This window comes from Euphorbia lathyris, chromosome 7 (genome assembly GCF_963576675.1).
Source record: "Euphorbia lathyris chromosome 7, ddEupLath1.1, whole genome shotgun sequence".
NCBI lineage: Eukaryota > Viridiplantae > Streptophyta > Magnoliopsida > Malpighiales > Euphorbiaceae > Euphorbia > Euphorbia lathyris.
In genome coordinates this window covers 5,047,898-5,070,326 of record NC_088916.1, presented here as the reverse complement: position 1 = coordinate 5,070,326, position 22,429 = coordinate 5,047,898, and the positions used below count along the sequence as shown (strand labels likewise).

At 32.8% G+C, this 22,429-nt stretch overlaps 2 protein-coding genes across 2 annotated transcripts; one reads left to right on the top strand and one right to left on the bottom strand.

Moving 5' to 3' along the window:
* Positions 1 to 282: 282 nt before the first annotated feature.
* Positions 283 to 7,420, top strand: LOC136201261 (protein PMR5). Its single transcript, XM_065991885.1, has 5 exons — positions 283 to 763; positions 859 to 1,033; positions 4,279 to 4,457; positions 4,930 to 5,088; positions 6,758 to 7,420. The coding sequence occupies exons 1-5, from the start codon at positions 399 to 401 to the stop codon at positions 7,101 to 7,103; spliced, it is 1,224 nt and encodes a 407-aa protein (XP_065847957.1). The 5' UTR covers positions 283 to 398; the 3' UTR covers positions 7,104 to 7,420.
* Positions 7,421 to 12,505: 5,085 nt separating this feature from the next.
* On the bottom strand, positions 12,506 to 22,192 carry LOC136234967 (asparagine synthetase [glutamine-hydrolyzing] 1-like). Its single transcript, XM_066024472.1, has 12 exons — positions 21,894 to 22,192; positions 20,409 to 20,547; positions 19,169 to 19,264; positions 18,925 to 19,066; positions 17,234 to 17,424; positions 16,200 to 16,361; positions 15,564 to 15,644; positions 15,260 to 15,481; positions 14,431 to 14,565; positions 14,192 to 14,359; positions 13,997 to 14,104; positions 12,506 to 13,030 (listed from the first exon to the last, which is right to left on the bottom strand). Exons 1-12 carry the CDS (start codon positions 21,974 to 21,976, stop codon positions 12,779 to 12,781), a joined length of 1,779 nt encoding a protein of 592 aa, XP_065880544.1. The 5' UTR covers positions 21,977 to 22,192; the 3' UTR covers positions 12,506 to 12,778.
* Between the last annotated feature and the right edge of the window lie 237 nt (positions 22,193 to 22,429).

Here is a 22,429-nt window from a genome sequence, read left to right as displayed (position 1 = left end):
AAGTTGCTTAGAATATCATTAACTCTTCTAATTTTTTATTTTGAAACCGTCAACCATCATTTCGAGGCAGTAAATTGCTACGGGTGTAACAAAAGGTAAAGTTCAATGACTTTTAACATTTTGAAGTTCAGTGGTCATAACACGAAACTAGTAAGTTTCAGTGGCCATGGGTGTAATTTACCCAAACATAAAAACACAATCCCATCCCCTCCTTCTCTCCCTAGAAATTTTTAGTATTTAACTCTTCTGCCCTATCACATGTCCCCAAATCAAAAGGGCAAAAATAAATTAAAAATCATATCTTTTTTTTCCCTCTTTCTCCTTTATTCAAAGCTTCAACCTTTATCACTTTTTCTCACTTTTTCTTCCATTTTCCCCTCTTTCCGCTACCCCTAAACATGTGTTTTCTCAATGGGTTTAAGCACCCATTCTCTCTAAATCCAGAAAAATGGCATCTTTTGGGTCTGATTTTGGGAAGTTTAGTTTTGTTACTAGAAACCCAAATTTCATCCTCAGCTTTGATACTGAGTATGAGAAATCACCACAACAACAAACATCAAAACACAAGACCAATGATTCAATCAGGAAATCAAACTAGTTGTTCATTGTTTATAGGATCTTGGGTTAAAGATGATTCATACCCTCTTTATCAATCTTCTAATTGCCCCATTATTGAACCTCAATTTGATTGTCTCAAGTATGGCCGTCCAGATTCTGAGTATCTCAAGTATAGATGGAAGCCTTTCAACTGTGAACTCCCCAGGTAAAAATTGCAGAGTTTGATTTGATTTGATTTGGTTGTCTATTTCTGATTCTGATTCTTACCCTTTTGAGATTTGGGGGTTTTTTATTTTGTAGATTTAATGGGGCTGAATTTGTGAGTAAAATGGAAGGGAAGACTATAATGTTTGTGGGGGATTCACTTGGGAAAAATCAATGGCAGTCTTTGATTTGTTTGATTTTAGCTGATTTGCCTTCTTCAGCTAATACCCAGATGAGCAGAGGATTGCCTCTTTCCATTTTCAAGTTCTTGGTATTTATTTCTTCTCTTTTTTCTTAGTAAAAGTTAATAAATGTCATAATTAGTAGCTGGAATGCATACAGAAGTTAGGGTTTTCATATGGGTTGTGATAAAGATTGAATCTTTTTCACATCCAAAATCAGTTAAGGGTCCCTAATTTTGGATGCCATCTAATTTTTTGGCGCACAAGAAGAAAGAAACATAATGCTGAGGATTCAAACCAATGTGGGTTTGTTAATCTTGTATATGTTAGTTTTTGTGGTATTGATGATTAAATTGTTCTTGGTTAAATAATTGAAAGTGCTTGATATAGAAACTTAAAGCTAATTGGTTGGATTCATAAAAAAAAAAGGAAGCTAATTGGTTGGTTGGATACATTTTTGTTCTTTGAGTAAATGAAGAGATAAGGGGCAAATTAGGAAAAAGAAAGTAAATTTTATTGGGAATCTAAAAACAATTTAAAAATGGAATTTATATGTTTCTAAAGAACGACAGTTATAGTAGAATGGAGTATTGGGTTTCATATATTAAGAGCGATTCAGGTTCAAAAACACTGCCTCCATTCACTTACAAATTAAGAAATGATTAATATAGAGTGAAATTAATAAATTTAGGATAAATTTTAAATAAAACCCTTATAGTTTCATTAATTTTCAGATAAAAGACTGTGGTTTGTTTTTTGTCAAAACGAGGATTGATGTTTTCAACTTTAGCAAAATAAGAACTTTTTCGATTGATAATATTAAAATCACTCTTGACGACTTCAAAAATGACATATTTTAAGAACTACTAATATTCTAAGCAACTTTAATTCTTCAACTTTTTTATTTTGAGATTATTTAGATGATGTTTGGTAAAGAGAGAGAAAATTAATATTTAGAGAGAGAAAGTTCCAAAAAAAATGATTTTCGAAAATCGAAAATGTAGTTCCATAGAAAATATGACATTGAACAATTTTAATTCTTGAAAATTTTCATTTTCAGGTCGTTAAAGATGATTTTAATAGCATTAATTCAAGTGCGAAACCTCAATCATCGTTTTGACAAAAAATAAACCGCAGTCCTTTATCTGAAAATTAGTGAAACCATAAGGGTTTTATTTGAAATTTACCCATAAATTTATATTGGTCAACTAAAAAAATTATTTCTCATTTTAAAAACATATGGACCAAGACAAAATTTAATGTTTGGATCGGAAAACTATACTAAAAGTCATTGAAAAACTAGAAAGACTTGTATTTTTAAAAAAACCCAATTACTAGAATGACTTATAAAAAGGAATAGAGGGAATAATTATTTGCTGAACTTATCACTTTAAACTTGTTTAATTGACATGATTGATGCGTTTAGGGTTAAAAGGTGATTTTAAATAATTTCAGGTGGTTAATAAGTCACTTTATGCAAGTTTATGAGTTAATACTATAGGTAAGTTTAGAGGGTCAATAGGCGACTGATATGTCACTTCATGTAAGTTCAAAGGACAATAACTCATTGTAAGCATTTTAGGAGGCAAATAGATCACTTTAAACAAATTCGGGTGACTAATAGGTCACTTTAATCAAGTTTATGAGACTAACGAGACACTTTTTAAGTTCAGGAGGCCAATTGACTTTTTAGGCTAAATTCAGAGAGCCAATCTTCTTTTTAGACCAAGTGGAATGGGCCCTTTTCTTGATATATTAAGCCTATCTATTATTTGTTGTTTACTGTTTGTTATCGTTGATAGCGGTTAAAGCTTAGATGATTTTCTTTCTAAAATAGCTATCCACAACTATTTCTTAATTCTAACAAAATACTTCTATTCTACTTATTGCAAAAAGAAAAACCAAATGGATACGAAGTTTTAAACTATTAACTAATTAAGGTCCGTTTCGATGGTTTAAATTAGGCTTAATACATAGGAGGAGCCCCTTCAACTTGGTCTACAAAGAATATTGGCTCGCTAAACTTACAAAGTGTTTCATTAACCGCTGAAATTGCTTATAATGACCAATTGGTCACTTGAATTTGTCTAAAATAACTTATTGTTTCGAGTGATATATACGTTCTGTGAACTTGCATAAAATGGTATACTTTCCAATTTGTCAAAATTCACTCTTATTTTGCCATGTAGATATAAGGAGTTCATCGTGCTATTTTAAGCAAGTTCAAGGGACTAGGGACTAATAGAACCATGTAACTTATTTTTGTGATTACATATCTAACGATTAATACATAATGAGCTGCTTCAACTTATCCAAAAAGAAGATTCGCTCCCTAAACTTAGTGTCTCGTTAGACGATGAATTTACTTTAAATGACCTATTGGCCACCTAAATTTGTTTAAAACGACCTATTGGCCTATTAAAGTGTCTTAGAGTGATATATTCACCCTGTGAACTTGCGTAAAGTGGTATAATTTTCAATTTGTCAAAATCACTGTTGTTTTCGGTATGTGGACATAAGGAGTTCATCATGCCACTTTAAGCAAGTTCGGAGGGCTAATGAGATAAGTTTAGGGGTCAATCTGCTTTGGAATAGGGTTGTCATCGAGCCGAGCTTTGGCCTGCTCATACTTGGCTCAGCAGAAAATAGATGAGTTTGAGCTCAACGTCTTGTTCGTGAGCTGCTCGTTTATTTGTTCATGACTCGAGCAACTTGTTAATTCTATTCATGAACTTTGTTCGCGAACAATTCATTAATTATGTCCATTTTAAATATTTTTAACACAAAATATGTAGTTTTAGAACCTACTAAATTAAAGTTTCACACAAAACTATGTAGTCTTACATTTTTCCCCCTTCTATTAAAAAAAAAAGGGCGGCCCGGTCGCATTACGCGTCCCCGCTGAGCGAGGGTCCGGGGAGGGGTCCCACCACAAGGGTGTATTGGGGGCAAGCCTTCCCTTGCCAATTTAATTGGCAAGAGGCCGCTCCTAAGACTCGAACCCGTGACCTCTGGTCACACGGCAACAACATTTTTCCCCCTTCTATTATTGAAAAAAAAAAAAAAATCAAACCAAGTTTACTTACAAGACTGTTCATGAACATTATAATCGAGCTTGTTTATGAACCTATAACCGAGTCTGCTCGTAAGTTTTCCACTCAAGTTTCCCCGTGCTCAATTTTGGCTTGTTTACGAATTGAGCCGAACACGAGCTTTTATCGAACCGAACACCAAACCGCTCTTCAGTAGCTCCTAGTGTTTTAAGCCCGCATCTAATTTCCTATTTCGCATATCAAATTTGTTATAATCAACACCAATCTAATCCCCAATGCAGGACTATGGATTATCAATAGAATTCTACAAAGCACCATACTTGGTGGACATAGATGTAGTAGAAGGCAAGAGAGTACTAAAGCTACAAGACATATCTGGGAATGGAAATGCTTGGAGGAATGCAGATGTTTTAGTGTTTAATACTGGACATTGGTGGAGTCATTTAGGCTCTCTTCAAGGGTTAGTATTACTATTAGTGTTTAATTAGGATTTTTAATTAATAATTAGGCATTACACCCATTTGGCTCTCTAAACTAAAGCTTCAAAATCAATTAGGACCGTAAACTATCAAAATCATCAATTATGACTCTGAACTGAGCAAAAATCATTAATTGAGTCCCTATTCTATCCTAAAATCAGAAACTGTCACTATTTGATATAAAATGTAATAATCTTTGTGTTGGTTCAAAATAGGTTTGGGAAAGAAGGTATGAAACTGTTCAACCGAATGATTTTCAACTGAAGATTTTTGTTTAGAATGAGGACTAAATTGATGATTTTTAGCTAGTTCAGGGACCTGATTGATGATTTTGATAGTTTAAGATCCTAATTGACTTTGAAACCTTAGTTTAGGGACTCAAATAGGTGTTATGCCTAGTAATTAATTAAGTTATGGTTAATAATGTTTGATTTTGAAATTGAATTAATGCAGATGGGATTATATGGAATCAGGAGGTACATATTACCAAGACATGGATAGATTAGATGCATTGGAAAAAGCAGTGAGAACATGGGCTAATTGGGTTGATAACAATGTTGATCATACTAGAACTAGAGTCTTTTTTCAGTCTATTTCTCCTACACATTACAAGTATGTCTCTTTCTCTCTCTAAACTTTTAGCAGTTTTAATATACTTTTCTCTGCATTGCTCCAAAAAAAAAAAAAGCACAATGCTTTCACGCTTTGTCAACCAGGTATATGTGGAATTTTTGTCTAAATTGAGTGAGGATTTTTGCTTTGCTAAAAACAAGGACTTCAAAACTTAAATGACTATTGACGATTTCAAAATTTAAAAATTTAAAAACTTTATGATATTTTAAGCAACTTTAATTCTCAACTTTTTAATTGAGGTAATTTAGATGTTGTTTGGTGAGGAGAGAGAAAGATAACTTTTAGCGGGAGAAAGTTTTGAAAATCATGATTTTGGAAAATAAAAAATTTGTTTTCATAGTAAATGTTGTACTAAACAACTTAAATTTTTGGAATTTTTCCTTGCCGTTAACGGTCATTTTTATAGTATTGAACTAAAAGATGTTTGTTTTTAACGAAAGGAAACCTCAATCATCGTTTGGACAAAAAGACTTCCATAAGTACCTGTGTGACAAAACGTGAAAATGGACTTTACCCTTTTCTTTATTGGGTTTCTAACTTTTAGTTGTTGGAATAATTTTATTGAAATAAAGGATAAAGTAATAAAATGGTGTTAATGTTTTAGGGGAAGCACTAATTTAGTTTCAACATATAAAATAACACTATTTTAATTTTAATGTTTGTGAAACGATACCAATTTAGTACTGTGTTACGGAACTTGAGGCTAAATTGGTACCATTTTACAAACATTGAGGCGTCAAATTCCATTATGTGGGACTAAGTTGTTACGATTTCATAAAGATTTGAGGCTAAAACATTGTTGTTTTGTATGTTGAGGTTAATTGGCACTTTTTCAAAAACTTTGAAGCTATTTTGGTACCTTATGCCTTAAATTAAAAAGCAAAGTTTAATGATTTTATTAAAATAAAATGAAGTTTATGGAACTTTTTGAAAATTACTGCATATTTTAGTGTCTTTTGGTGCAATTTAGCGAATTTCAAGTCTTATTAACGAAAATGACATTAAGAAAAGATGAGCAATTTAAAACTTTATTGGATGCTCAAAATGTTGAATGTTGATCTGGATATAAAATTGCATATGAAAAAGGCCTATTTTTCGCATGTTGATGAGATTTGAAATTGCAACGTGCAGTAAACGTTAGGTTTAAAATTGCAGACTAAATCTGCTCCCCTAGTAAATATAGAGTTAAATTTATAAATTATCCTATAATTTTAGAAAGAATAACTTATCTACCCAATTTTTTTTGTTTTATTCTATAAACTATCAAAATTGCGGTTGACGACCTTAAATTGGAAATATTCAAAAATTAAAGTTGTTTAAAACCATATTTACCATGGAATTACTTTTTTTTTTCTAAAACCACAATTTTCGGAATTTGCTCTCCTAACCAAGTAACACCTGAATCACCTTGGAACGAAAAAGTTTAAAAATTAAAGTTGCTCAGAATATATAATCAATTCTTAGAATTTTTTATTTTGAGATCATCAGTCATTTTGAGGTGCTAATTAAAGTTCAATAGTTTATATTACGTTTTGAAGTTTAATGACCATAATATTAATTGAAGTAACGTTCACCAAATCATCAAGTTCTAACATAAACACATATGAAACACCTCCAAATGAATGCTTATCTGAATGACATTTGACAGTCCAAGTGAATGGGGATCAATGGCAACACCAACCGGAAACTGTTACGGCGAGACATCCCCGACTCTAACCCCGACACCGACAACCGGAGCAATGTACACAGGATCAGACCCAGATCAAATGAGAGTTGAAGATGAAATAATCAATCAAATGCACACACCAGTTTATCTACTTGACATTTCAATGTTATCTGAATTAAGAAAAGATTGTCATCCATCAATATACAGTGGTGATCTGACTCCACAACAAAGGGCTAAACCTTATCAATCTGCAGATTGTAGCCATTGGTGTCTTCCTGGTCTCCCTGATACTTGGAATCAATTGTTTTATACATCTCTTTTCTTTTAATTAACTTAATTGATCTTAATTGCTTATTGATTGATGAAGACTTTTTAGGGGTTTTATAGGTGATTATTGTTTAGTTTAGTGTTAGTTAAGGATGGATCCAGAGGGGGGCTTGGGGGATTTGGGCACCCATTGGTGGAAATTGTGTACGGATTTTTAACTTTTTGTGTAAAACATCAAAAGTGTCAAAGTAGCACCCATAGATTGCGAGAGAGCGTGAATTCTGGATCCGTTACTGATATTAGTGTTATTCTAATTAGTAGATAATTCTTCTGTAAATGACATTATTTGCAACTAAATATTAGTTATTAGATTATTTATTTGTTGATGAGGAATATGAGATGGAGGCCAAATCTATACAATACAAGGTCCATTGTGATTAAGAACGGAGGTGTTAACGAGCTGAACCAAGACTGAGCTTAGGTAGATTTGGATTGGCTCGAGTTTGAGCTCGAGAGAACCAAATACAAAACACAAACTCGGCTCGAAAACGGTTCGAGAATGATCTTGAGCTCAAATTTATATTTAATGTACCTATTGAGCTTGAAAATTTGGATTCAGCTTGAGAACTACTTTCGTTTTTTTTTTATTATTATATGACGTTTTAGTTTTTTTTAATTTGTTTTTTGAGTTAAGGTGTAAAAATGTTTCTAACGTTTTGGATCAGGAGCAATTTTACTCCTAACGTTTAAAATGATGCAATTTTACTCCTAACATTGATAAATTGGATCAATTTGAGAAATAATTCATCAAACTGTCTTCTCGGTTATGAATATTGTCATCTACATTTCACACATGCGTCATTTTATCAGTAACAAATCACAATTATATGTGAGATATGAAAAAAAAAAAAAAAAATATTGTCTTTTGTACGAATTAGACAAAAAAATTCAAAAAATTCACTGAATTTATAAATATTAATCTCCAATTCTATTATTAAATTTAAAAAAACATGAAATCCTTTTTTTAGGACGAATTGATATGCAATTGGTGTAAAATAAAGAACAGAAATATCAATGTTTTTATAATAGTGCCTGAAATTGACCCAAATTATCAACGATAGGGTAATTGTTCTTGGCTACAAACGTTAGGGGTAAAATTGTACTATTTTAGACGTTAGGGTTAAAATTGCTCATAATCCAAAACGTTAGGGGTATTTTTGCACTTTAACCCTTGTTTTTTTTATATGTTGTTTTATATTATCAATGCACTTTTAGAAATATTTTTTCAATTTTACCTTTATGTAGAAAAAATTAAATAAAATATTGAAATAAAAAATAAAGTAAAAAGATTTTCGAAATTTGAAAGAAAAGATTAAAAAAAAAAATTCAAGTCATTATTGGATGAAACCCCAATTCTTTTGCTTTATATGAAGTCATCCAAGGCCCAAAAGGCAATTACCCAAACCCCAATTTCGATTTTTCATTTTATTTCGTTCCTAACAAAATGTAATAATTTTATGAAACAAAGGATATTAACGAATAATTTCATTTTTAAAAAATTAAAGAAGTTTTGTTAATTGGTTATATATTAAATTTTCATATATTTAATTGGTTATTTATTCGATTTTCATATATCATTCACGTTATTTTTTTTTTGATAGAAACGCTTATATCTTTAATAGATGAACAAACGAGTACAACAAGAAAAATACAAGGAATGAAACCTTACAAGAACCATAAAAATACTAAAACGACTACAAAGAGCAAAAATAACCATAAAAGGCATTAAAAACATAAAAGAACAAATATATACTTCTCGTAATTCCAAATCCATAAAAAAACATCTGCAAACCATTCATCATCATTTAAGCCGATTTGAACATTCGGATGTGAATCCTTTCTTTTGTTGCAAGCACGTAGATCCATTAATCTACGAACAAGATAAACCGTTTCCGCTCGTGCTAGATTCGAAAAAGGTATAAACGAAAGAATAATGGAGGGCCGATACAATTCAGACGAATAAAGAGATCAGATGAAGTATATAAACACGGACAAAAAAAAAACAAAAACAAAAAAAAACACAGTAAATCTAACCGGTCGAAGAAGGAAGATAAACTTCCCTTTTCCTCTTTAAAGTAGATTCACAAAATAAGGAAAGTTGTGTATTTGATAGATGATGAGGCTTTGAGAAAAGATGAGACATATCGAATCAAATTGATTTATTAGATACCTCTTCTTTTTGGGTGTATACTGTCCAACGATAATACTATAAAACTGTTAATTATATTAACATTTCACAAATTATATATATATAAAATTCTAATCTTTATTCTTAATCACTCAAGGGTTTTTTTTTTTTTGTGACGGTAGCCAATAGTAATATAAATCCAAAATCGACAATTATTGAGGCATGGAAAGATGATTAAATATTCATTTAAAGAAAAAGATAATTAAATACTTCACCCCTCACTTGTACTAGGCATCGAATGGAAAAACAAAACCATATAATAATTTAAGACACAAAAAAAGTCAATTATTTCTACCTGCCTCCTAAATTAAGACTTTGTGTTTTTTATCCACTTGTGTAACAATGATTAAAAAAACTACATTTGTTAGAGAAATAAGCAAGCTCTCGATAAAATTGTCTGGAAATCATGATCGAATTATCTGGCAAGCATAGGCAAATGGTATTTACTCAGTAAAAAATGCGTACAGAGTGGCGACAAAAATGGAAGATGAGGGTCAGTACTACTAGGTGGAAGGTAATTGGAAACGACTATGGAATGCTGTAGGTTACTTTAACTGGCAGCTAGCGCGAAATTGCTTACCTGTCAAAGTGAATTTACAAAGGAGAGGCATTCAATTACAGACCAACTGTATCTTGTGTAATGGGAGCTAGGAAGATGAATGGCATTGTTTTACTGAGTGCGCAGTGGCTGCCCGGATTTGGCACAAAATTGGTTTCTTTTCTATGGTGCAGGAACAGGCTAGAAGAGCTGACGAAATCGGGGACTGGTTCCATAAAGTTTTGGCGGAACTGAACGAAGACAGAGTATGATTAACTGGAGCTTATGGCGTGCTCGGAATGACTGCCTGTGGAACTCGAAACCGATAATGCCAGACACTATTTTATACTGATCAGAAGAAGTTTGGGGGGACTGGCATCGGGCGAGAATATTGAAGAAGGAGGCGCTGAGCCAAGACGGCAGTAGGCGAGTCGATAACCACAACAACCACTTAATGACTGGCAATAAAACCGATGGACGCCGCTCTCTCCTGTTGTACAGACGCCGCATTCGCGGAAGGGGACCGGACGACGGGAATAGGAGCAATCCTCCGCAACTTCGCCGGGACATTCTTACAAGGCAGAGTGGAGGTTATCCCAAATACAGTAACATCGAAAGACTGTGAAGCCGAGGCGCTCCTCCGCGCTATGAATTGGATCCGATTGAACAACATAGGTAACGTAATTTTTGAATCGGACGCAAAAACAGTGATTGATGCTATACAGTCCACAACAGTAGATATATCAAAATTTGGGGATACAATTGATAGATGCAAGGAAATTCTGAGAAATAATGACTCTTACTCAGTCAAAAGGATCCGCAGACAAGCTAATGGCACAGCCCATACTCTAGCAAAGGCAGCTCGATTACATCCTTGTCCATTATTCTTTAATTCATTACCGAGTTTTATTATTCACTGTATGTTACATTTTTGCCCAGTTCGGGTTCATTAATTAAATTCATTGATTGTTTTTATCAAAAAAAAAAGCTACTACATTTGGCTAATTTTAATAAAAAAAAGGTTAAATTGAATGATTTATTACAGGTGAGGAATTTTAAAACCGAATATAAAAAGTTTTAAACTTTAATTTTTATTAATATCAAATACTTTTTAATCACTTTAAATATTGGTAATAAAATGATATTCTAAGCAATTTAATTTTTTTTTATTTTTTTATTTGAAATTTTCTTAATATTATTTAATTAGGAAAAAAAATCAAATATGTAGAGGGAATTTATTTTGGAAGTTTTTATTTAAAAATCGAAATTGTTAAACTTTCAATTGCATTGATAATTTTGAAGTGGTTGATTTTCATAAACAACCTTTTATGAATAAAAAATAAAAGGATTAATTTTAAATAAAAATTATGTGGTTTTTTTTTTTTTTTTTTTTACAGAACAATACCTATAATTGATATAAATTTGATCAATAACAACTTCAAAAATGATTTTTTTTAAATTAAATAATATTTTAAACAATTTTAATTCTTTATCCTTTTAGGTTATTTAAGCGGTGTTTTTTTATAAGAGAGAAAATTAATGTTTAGATAAATAAAACTCTAAATATGATGATTTTGAAAAATAAAAAATATGATTCCATAGTAAATATGATACTAAACCACTTTAATTCTTGAAATTTTTTATTTTGAAATAGTTATCGATCAAATTTAGAAAATAAAAATTTTGCCAATGACAGTAAAGGAAATGAATTTATTTGAAATTAACCCAAAATAAAATTCTGAGCTTTTATTTAATCTTTGAAATTCAAGAACCATAAATAATGGATATTGCTATTTACCGTCCTTAAATTCTTTACTACCGCCATCTTTTGACAATTTTACCCTTTGCATAATTTTTGATTCAAAATTTGAAAAAAAAAATTTGAGAGAAAAATTTAAAATTTGACCTAAACGGATGCAGCATCCGTTCGGCCCATGGTGGGGGCGGACGCGGCACTCCGACCGACCCATGGCAAGAACGGATGGAGCATCCGCCCCCACCATGGGCCGGGCGGATGCGCCATCCGTTCTCACCATTGGTGGGGCGGAGTGTCATGTCCGCCCCCACTATGGGCCGAACGGATGCCGCATCCGTTTAGGCCAAATTTTGAATGTGCAAAATCGTAAAATTTTTAGTGACGAAAAATACTAAATCGTTCAATTTTTTATGACGAAAAATGCAAAATTCCCCAATTTTTTGTGACAAAAAATACAAAATCGTCATGAAAAATATGTATTATTTTCATGAGTTCTTTGATAAAAAAACATAAATTTTAATGTTTCCGACTCGTAATCGTCCATTTTCGTGGTTCAGGTTGTTACACATCAATTATTTTCATAATTTCAATTATTGTTTTTCGGGTTTATGATTTTGGAGAGAGAATTTTTAGTTTTTGATCAAAATTATGAGAAGGATAAAAAAGTCCAAATGAAGGCGGTGATAGTAATTTGAGTGCGGTATTTAGCTGCTCACTAAATAAAATAAGAAAAAATATCAAAGGGTGAGAATATAATTTATAAATTAAAAACACAGAAAGTTAAGAGATCATTTTCTCCTTGGCAAATTTGATTGGAGTATCAAATTCTTACACAATAACACAATTTACAAAAACAACCTATTTAACACCATCCATCTTACAAGATTATCAATCACGTAGAATATACATAACACAATAACGTCAAGATTATTATTTTAACATCATTTATATAATATATAATCACGTAGAATTACATGTAACATCAAAATTACATGTAACATCAACAACTTAAATCTAATAAACTTAGATCTAACAGTGACTCAGGTAAAAACCACTGCGAGCCACGGATCACACATCAACCTTATTACATGGATCTACATTTCTTTTTTACTACAAGGACTGCCACTAAATTACTAAAAAGTCCTCAAACTTATTCTCACTTCAAACTATATGAAAGTGCCAGAAAACCAAGTCCTAGGAAGCAATTGCAACCCCTGGAGTAGCAGCTCCAACATCTACCATTCTAGGTACATTATCAATCATTTTTGGTGCTAAAATTCCTCCTCCAGCTACTACCACCTGTTTCTCATAAGCTGAATCATGAACCCCTAATGCCGCTCTCCCGGACGGGTCTAGATTGTTCGACCACGCTGCATCCCATTCCACTGCTTTCGCCGTGCTGCACGCGATACTTGCGCCTCCCGGAACAGTCAGCCTCGCCGAGTTCTGTACATTCGGAGTACAAATTAGTATAAATAAGTTGTAAATTCAGATACCCTTTTCGCGGAATGGCCTGAAAAGGCGGATTTGGATTACATTTAGAAGTACACACGACACGAAATCGATACATAATTTTAATGTTTGGGTTTAATTTAATAAGTAATTTGTCATTTTTTGGTTGACACGAAACTGACACGCAAATTCAGACACCCTTTTCGCGGGATGACCCGAAAAGGCGGATTCGAATTACATTTAGAAGTATACACGACACGAAATCGACACATAATTTTAGTGTTTGTGTTTAGTAGGTAATGTGTCATTTTTTGGTTGACACGAAACTGACACAAATTTAGATATCCGCGAACTGACACACAAATTTAGATATCCTTTTCGCGGAATGGCCCGAAAAGGCAGATTCAGATTACATTTAGAAGCGCACACAACATGAAATCGACGCATAATTGTAGTGTTCGGGTTTAGTTTAGTAGATAATGTGTCATTTTTGGGTTGACACGAAACTGACACGCAAATTTCTGGATTGGGTCAGAGTTGTTATGCAAACCCAAAAATGACACGAATATTCAAAATTATTGTTATATTCTTTCGTGTGTTTATATATCATTTTATTAATAAAGATAATAAAATTATAATTATTATTTGCAAATATGATCCGAACCTCCTAAATTTCTATAAACAAATTATACAACCCCTTAACCCTTAACATGATATTAGCGGACTTTTCGATGGTTAGTATTAACATACTAATCTAAAAATGACAAAACATTTAAAAATAGTAATGTATCTTCTTTTACTTTTAATGTAACCTGAAAACACGACACAAAATCGATACTAACCTGGACAGGTTAACACAATTGTGATAGAAAGTTTTTGGGTTGGTTTGAGTTTACTTTTTTTTTAACACGAACCGGAAAATGGAACGATACGAACAAGATAATTGCCGGATCTAATTACCTGAGGGAAGAACCGCTCGAAAATCATTCTGTAATAGTAAGCTTCTTTTGTAGTAGGAGTGTTGTGAGGGTAAATGTGTCCAGCATTTCGCATCATCCTATCCGTAACCTGAAACATTTTACGACACGAAAAGTGATTACGACAACACGAAAAAACCGGATACGAAATCGAAAAATAAGCGCGATTTTGACGTACATTTTGTGCAGCATGAGCTTTAAGACCATCAATCCAGCTATAGCCTACACCATCACTAAATTGCTCTTTCTGCCTGTATAGAATATGCTTTGGGAGATATGGATGTTCTTCATCATCAAAAGCTCGTCGGATAACCCATTTCTCGATACGCCCTTCGTCTCGGTTAATCTGAAATCGGGTTAACAACATTCAGCATTCATTTATAGAGACATATATTAGTTAAAGAATCATTTTCGTACCATTTTCCACTCCGGATCAATTGCCATAGCGACATCGATAAATTCCTTGTCCAAAAACGGGACTCGAGCTTCCAAACCCCAAGCCGACGTAGATTTGTTGGCTCTTAGGCAGTCATACATATGAAGGGCTTTGATCTACATATGTTCGAAGTCGTGTTAATATATCTAGTAGAAAATGAAAAACTTAGATTGAGAGAATGATTCGTTGTTATGAGAATAACCGCGTGGCATGAGTTTGGGGAAATTATTAGAAACACCCGGTTTTCCATGTCAAATGGAGGACCTTCTATAAATATTTTGCCACATGTAACATGGAACCACAAATATTATAAAAGGCTCCATTATTTTAATTATTAACTGGGACCACAATACACGTGTCTAAATGTGAATTGGAGGTCCTCCGAGTGACATGGAAGACTGAGTGTAATAAAGATTGATTTCCCGTCTATTTCGCCTATTCTATCATTCAACTGAAAACACGTGAAAGTAGATGAAACTATAACTAAAAACTTTCTTTAACAATATAACTCAAGTGTAACGAAGATCACTCGAGTTTGCCACGTCAGGTAACAAACTTAAAAGTATTTCCCGTCTATTTCACCTATTCTATCATTCAACTGAAAACATGTGAAAGTATATGAAACTATAACTAAAAATTTGCTTTAACAATATAACTCGAGTGTAATAAACATTGATTCCCCGTCTATTTCGCCTATTCTATCATTCAACTGAAAACATGTGAAATTAGATGAAACTCGAACTAAAAACTTGCTTTAAAAATATAACTCGAGTTTGCCACATCAGCTAACAACGCGGAAAAGACTGTTACCTTGTGACATGTTTCCTGGTGGAATGCTTCCTTATTAGGAGCCTTGTGGAAATATAAATATCCACCGAAAATCTCGTCGGAGCCTTCGCCGGAAAGGACCATCTTGACCCCAAGTGCCTTAATCTTCCTTGACATAAGGAACATAGGTGTACTTGCTCTAATTGTTGTAACATCATATGTTTCAACATGGTATATCACATCTTCAATAGCATCAATTCCGTCCTATAACAATTTCCGAATCAAACGATTATCGATGATTGTTCGTCGGTTAAACGGAAAAAACGGACAATTCTCGGATGAATACCTGAACAGTGAAGTGAAATTCATGGTGAACAGTTCCCAAATAATCTGCAACTTCTTTAGCAGCCTTCAGATCTGGTGAATTCTGTTTGGCAAGTGAGAAAATGATTAGAAAGCATGGAAACGGAAACGGGAAATGAAAAGGAAATGGAAATGGATACTTATTTCTAAGAAAAATTAGCTAGGAAACGGTAATGGAAACGGATATGAAACTCGGAAACACTAACCAAGAAGAGTTTCCGTGCAACATATTATGTTTGCTTCACATACGTAAATGCTTATGCTTATCCGGGATCAAATTAGTCTTGGACCATTCAGATGGTGATACGTCACAACTATTGACGTGTCACTATCTGAGTGTTCCAAGACCCCTATCCGAGATCAAATTGGTCATCCCGGACCACAGTAGAATTTCTCCTGACAGCAAAGTCTATCTCTAAGACAAAATTCGAATTATGTTTGCTTCGCATACATATGCTTATGCGGCTTTATAACTAGTCGATATGGAATATCTTAACAGAACTGATGTAACAAAATTTCTAGAATAGTCCGGGATCAAACCGATCCTCAACCATTCAGATGGTGATATATCACCGCAACTATTAACGTGTCACTATTTGAGTGTTTCGAGATTAGTTACCTCTAAGCCAACACAGAAGGTATGAAGCTGTGCTCCCCATTGCTTGGCGGCTTTAGTACCCGCCAGGTGTCTAGCGGTGATTGAAGCGACCAAGGACGAATCCAACCCACCGGAGAGAAGAACTCCGAAAGGAACATCAGTCATTAGCCTCTTAATCACAGCCTGCAAAAATGTTACCAAACATAGTACAGCATCAAACACAAAGATCTTCTCAAATATATATATACATATATATACAGGGACGGATCTGGAGAAGCTAGGGAGGCTTGAGCATCCACTGGTAGCCGAAAAACGTCGAAAAGTTCATGAAAACTGTATATGAGACTTTTGTAAAAACACTTAAAAATATCAATTTAACACTCATAAACCACGAGAGACCACCAGAAGCACCTACTGGTAACCGGAAAACATCGAAAATTTCATGAAAACTGTATATGGGACTTTTGTAAAAACACTTCAATCAATTTAGCACTAATAAACCACGAGACTACCAGAAGCATCCACTGGTAGCTGGAAAACGTCGAAAATTTATGAAAACTGTATATGGGACTTTTGTAAAACACTTAAAAATACCAATTTAGCACTCATAAACCACGAGAGACCACCAGGAGCAAGCACGAGAGACCACCAGAAGCATCCACTGGTAGCCGGAAAATGTCTAAAATTTCAGGACTTCTGTAAAAACACTTAAAAATATCAATTTAGCACTCATAAACCACGAGAGACCACCAGAAACACCCACTAGTGGCCAGAAAACGTCGAAACTTTATGAAAATTGTATATGGGACTTTTGTAAAAACACTCAAAAATATCAATTTAGCACTCATAAACCACGAGAGACCACCAGAAACACCCACTGGTGGCCGGAAAATGTCGAAAATTTCATGAAAAATGCAGGACTACTGTAAAAACACTTAAAAATATCATTTTAGTACTCATTAACTACGAGAGACCACTAGAAACACTCATGTCAGTAAATACAGGATCCGTCGGTGTATATATATAAATAAATGTGATTAGATATGATTTCTTACATTCTCAAAAGCTCTTCTCAGAGCAAGAGGATCATAAGGAGTTGAAGGAACAGTCTCCAAGAACCATGGAGGATTATACCATCTCCTTAATCCTCCTGATTTGCTGGAGAACAAATGGCCAGGTGGAAAACTCTCAAAATGTTCACAATCATCATTCAGCCCTTTCAATTCAGATGAAATCCAAACAGACCCTGAAACACAAATTTTACCAATTCAATCAAAATTTCCCAATATCATCAATCGATCAATAAGTGACGGAACGGATTAAGGGGCTTGAGCACCCACTGATCGCCGGATAACTCCATGGAAGTTTTATATGGCTACGTTGCACAAAAATTCCTCTTAAGCAGTGTTTCCCGGTTTCGTATCCATTTCTGTTTCTTAGTTATATATATTTAGAAATAACGTTTTCCGGTGTCTGTTTCACTATATTGCATGAAAACTGAGACCGACAGAAAACGTTATTTCTGTGAAAAAAAATATAGCTAGGAAATGGAAATGGAAACGAAAAAGAAACAGAAATGGACATAAAAAGTGGAAACAGTACTGAAGCAGAGTTTTCGTGCAACATGGTGAGCATCCATTATAACACCCGAAAATCTCCATCGAAGTGGTATATGCCTCTATGTTGCACGGAAACTTCTCTTCAGTAGTGTTTTCGTGTTTCGTGTTCGTTTTCATTTCTTAGCTATATATATTTAGAAATAACATTTCCCGGTGTCTTTTTGAGTTTCTGTTTCACTATATTGCACGGAAACTGAAATCGACACCGGAAACATTCTTTCTGTAAGAAAATACAGCTAAGAAAGGGAACTGGAAACAAAAAAGAAACCGAAACACAGAAACGCTACTGAAAAATAGTTTCCATGCAACATAATGAGCATCCACTAGGTACCCGAAAACGCTGTAAAACTCTATGGAAGCTTATACAGATATTTACTTATATTTACAAGAACATCCAAAACAAATCCAGTAGCATTTCTGCATTTCATACCGTTTCCATTTCTTAGCTATATATATTTAGAAATAACGTTTCCATGTGTCTATTTGAGTTTCTGTTTCACTATATTGCACTGAAACCAACACCGGAAAACATTATTTTTGTAAAATAATTTACTTTTACAAGAACATCAAAAACAAATCCTGTAGCATTTCCGCATTTCATATCCTTTTCCATTTCTTAGCTGCATATATTTAGAAATAACATTTCTGAGAGTTTCTGTTTCACTATAGTGCACTGAAACCGACACCAGAAAACATTATTTCTGTAAAATAATATAGCTAGGAAAAGAAAACTGAAACACAGAAAGGCTACTAAAAAGAGTTTTGTGCAACATATACATAGGTCTGTTTGACTACTTGCTGTTTGCTGTTCCTATTCGTTTTGTGGTTTGACTCTAAAAAATGCTGCTTTTTGAAAAAACAGTGATTTCCTGCTTTTGTAAAAAGCTAAACTGTAAAAGGCAAACAAGATGTATCTAACCAAACACCCAAAACTCTGCCTTTTAAAGTGAAAAAGCAAACACGAGGTGAAAAGTAGATAACTAAACACCCTCTTAATAAACATTCACTAGTTACTGAAAAACGCCATAAAGCTCTAGAAAACATCAATTAACACTGTCCAAACATCCTTATCAGTGAATCCGAATCCGTCACTATTTACAAAAAAAAACAAACATATGTAAAATTACCATCAAGCCCCCAGCCCATATAGAGAGAGGTAATTCCAATAGCATCTCTAGCAACAATGAAACTGTTATCACGTGTATCCAGAAGCACAAAAGAGAACATCCCATCCAACATGTTCACAAAATTTTCACCATGTTCTTCATACTATTTTCAAACAAACACATAAACATAATTAATTAATAATTAAAAACAGTAATTTTCCACTTAATTACAGTAATTAAGGGGTTAGTTAGATTAATCAAATACCAGATGAGCAATAACTTCACAATCACTGTCTGTTCTGAACTTGTGATTTGGCATACTTGCCCTTAGCTGTTCATGATTGTAAATCTCTCCATTCACCTGTGTGTGTTTTTCAATAGTGGGTGCTTAGAAAAATTTAATAATAATTAGGAAAAATAAAAAAAATACAAAAATAAACTCTGTGGTTTCAGCCGTAGTGCTTACCTGTACCGTTAGATTTAAACTTATTAAATCTAAACCTTAGAGTGCTTTAAATCTCCACCCTAGATTTAAGTCTAGGTCTAACAGTAAATAACCAAATTCATTTGGTCATTCATGGTCCAGGTGAGCACTACCGGTGATTTCAATCATTTTCAAACAGAGTATCGTGTTTTAAAATTTGACAAATAAGTATGTTGACATTCATTCTATTAGCAAACAACTCCTAAAAACACTAAGGGTGTTGAAAAAACTGACGTGACAGTCAAAGTCAAATGATCATATGTGTATTTTTCTCTTTCTATTTATTTAATTTTCTTGTTTCTATATTCTAACCAATCCGAGAGTATCATTCTTTCCTTGGAGTATAAGAAAAATAAAAATAAATGAAATGACACAGATACCCTTTTATCTATTTGACTTTGACCGTCACGTTAAATTTTTTTTTAACACAATCAGTGTTTTTAGACATGTTTGCTAAGGGAATAAAGCTCGAGATACATGTTTGTAAATGAAAAGGCAAAAAATACTTCTTTAATTATTTGACTTTGATGGTCACGTTATTTTTTTTAACACAATTGTTTTTAGGCCATATTTGTTAACGGAGTGAACCTCAAAGTAAATGAAATGACAAAAATACACCTTTAACTATTTGACTGTCACGCCAAATTTTTTTAAAAACAATAAGTTTTTCAACCATGTTTACTAATAGAATGAATCTCAAAGTAAATGAAATGATAAAAATACCTTTTTAACTATTTGACTTTGACTGTCAAGTCAAATTTTTTTTTTAACACAATCAATGTTTTTGGAGACTGTTTGCTAATGAACATCAAGGTACACCTTTAACTATTTCACTTGTCACATCATTTTTCCAACAACCAGTGTTTTTGAACTATGTTTGTCAAGGAATCTCAATATACCTATTTATCAAGTTTTAAAACACGAGATTGTATTTAAAAATGACCCGAAACCATAATATATTATGTACTTTCTCTAATAATAATTGTATAAAAAAAAAAAAAGAACTTGGGAATAGACTTACAGTGACAACAATAGCTTTGTCTTCATTGAAAAGGGGTTGATCACCTGAAGCAGGATCTATAATAGCAAGACGTTGATGAGCTAAATAACAGTCTCCATGCTGATAAAGTCCACTCCAATCTGGCCCTCTATGCTTCAACCTGATTAATTAATTAATATTAATTAAATATTAATCAAAATGTTTAATTTTGGTCCCACATCGGATGCTGATAGTCACCAAATTTCAACCATATAAACGTACTAAATTAACATCTTTTCTTAAATAAGAAACATTACAGATCATCATCCCCAATTAATTCGGATCCTTTTACTATTTTTTTTTTCTCCCTATAATTTCAATATTTTTAATAGAATAATTACCAAAATATCCTCGGGATTTTCGGGAAGTAATAATTTTGCTCCACGTATAAAATAACACAATTTTAACCTTAAATTTTATAAAATAATACAATTATAGTCTGGATGACGTGGAAAAAAAATTCCATTTTATATTATAGGCCAGAATATGATGTCCCTGATTTCTAATGTCCTTTTCTTTCGTATAAAATGGTCTCCATTTAATTAAAATAATATAATCCGAAAGAGGAATGGAAAAAAAATATGATGTCCCTGATTTCTAATGTCCTCTTTTTTCGTATAAAATGGTCTCCGTTTAATTAAAATAATATAATCCGAAAGAGGAAGAGTGATATGTGAAAAATGAAGCTTTTTTTATAAGGAAAAAGAAAGGAATTCTTCTCACAACAAATTTTCTTCCGAATAATAGTAAATATATTAATTTATCTTTAAATTCTATTACCTAGCAGATTTTCTTCTAGGTAATAGAAATTTTCATCATTTAGTAGATTTTCCAGATAATAGAAATTTTCATTATTTAGCAGATTTTCTTTCGAATAACGAAACATAATATTTAAACAAATTTTCTTTCAAATAATAGAAATTTTTATTATTTAGTAAATTTTCTTCTGAATAACGGAAGAAGACGTCCAAACAAAATTTCTTCCGGATAATGAAATTTCTATTATTTAACAGATTTTCTTCTGAATAATAGAACTTCACGTCTGAAAATAGTATTAATTTACTGCAAGTTCCATTCACCAGAACTATAATTACACAATTTATAAAAATTATGATATTTTGTAAATTGTTACTTTTTTTTTAATATTTTATTCTAAATAAAATTAAAAAATAAACTATAAATTTAATTCAACGAAATAGTGCAATTTCAAACTTTATCAACGAAAAATAAGTTTTTAACTGCAATTTTAACTTCTAGCACCTAATAAACTTTAAAATTGCAACATTTTATTAATAAAAAAAACTCATTTTCCATTAACGAGCTTAAAAACCACACAATAATCATACGGTTAAATTTCAAGACAAAAACTCATTTTCCATTAACGAACTTAAAAACCGCACAATAACCATAAAGCTAAATTTATACGTGATTCCGAAAATTAAATGTAAAAAAGAGAGAGATTGAGACCTGCGAGAGAGCTCAAGAACACGAACTCTTTTGGCCTGAGAATCAGGTTCAGAGCAGCCAAGAACAGCAAGAATTCCACACATTTTTCTAATTAATTAATTAACCGAAATCAAAGGATTAAGGAAAGATTAAGGAACTGCTAATTGAAAAAATTAGCCAAAACCGCAAAAAGAGGTAAGCCCGGGATGATATATCAAGAAACTACCGGAAAAAATGAAGAATTAACCGGAGAAAACAACACGTTTCAGAATCAGAACACGAAACGTTTCATAAAACGAAGAAGATGAAGTTGTAGGATTTTCCTTCACATTAAGCCACGTATTTATAATGGACCCCTGGTGTTTAAGCGGCGTCGATTTTTCATTTTTTTTTTTTTGCTTTATTGGCTAATTACATCAGTAGCCCTCCAAGTATTATGAATAAACATTAATATTGTAAAATTTAATTTCAAAATATAAAAATTGGGTAAATTACACTCATGACCACTGCATTTTACTCTTTTTAACATTAGAAGCACTGAACTTCAATTCTTAACG

Excerpts from the sequence above, each read along its gene's own strand:
- LOC136201261 (XM_065991885.1), top strand. The coding sequence starts at position 399 with ATGTGTTTTCTCAATGGGTTTAAGCACCCATTCTCTCTAAATCCAGAA. Across the intron at positions 1,034-4,278 it reads TTTCCATTTTCAAGTTCTTG|GACTATGGATTATCAATAGA; the intron begins GTATTTATTTCT and ends TCCCCAATGCAG. Across the intron at positions 5,089-6,757 it reads ATTTCTCCTACACATTACAA|TCCAAGTGAATGGGGATCAA; the intron begins GTATGTCTCTTT and ends GACATTTGACAG.
- LOC136234967 (XM_066024472.1), bottom strand. The coding sequence starts at position 21,976 with ATGTGTGGAATTCTTGCTGTTCTTGGCTGCTCTGAACCTGATTCTCAG. Across the intron at positions 19,067-19,168 it reads GTGAAGTTATTGCTCATCTG|TATGAAGAACATGGTGAAAA; the intron begins GTATTTGATTAA and ends GTTTGAAAATAG. Across the intron at positions 16,362-17,233 it reads TGAGAAGAGCTTTTGAGAAT|GCTGTGATTAAGAGGCTAAT; the intron begins GTAAGAAATCAT and ends ACATTTTTGCAG.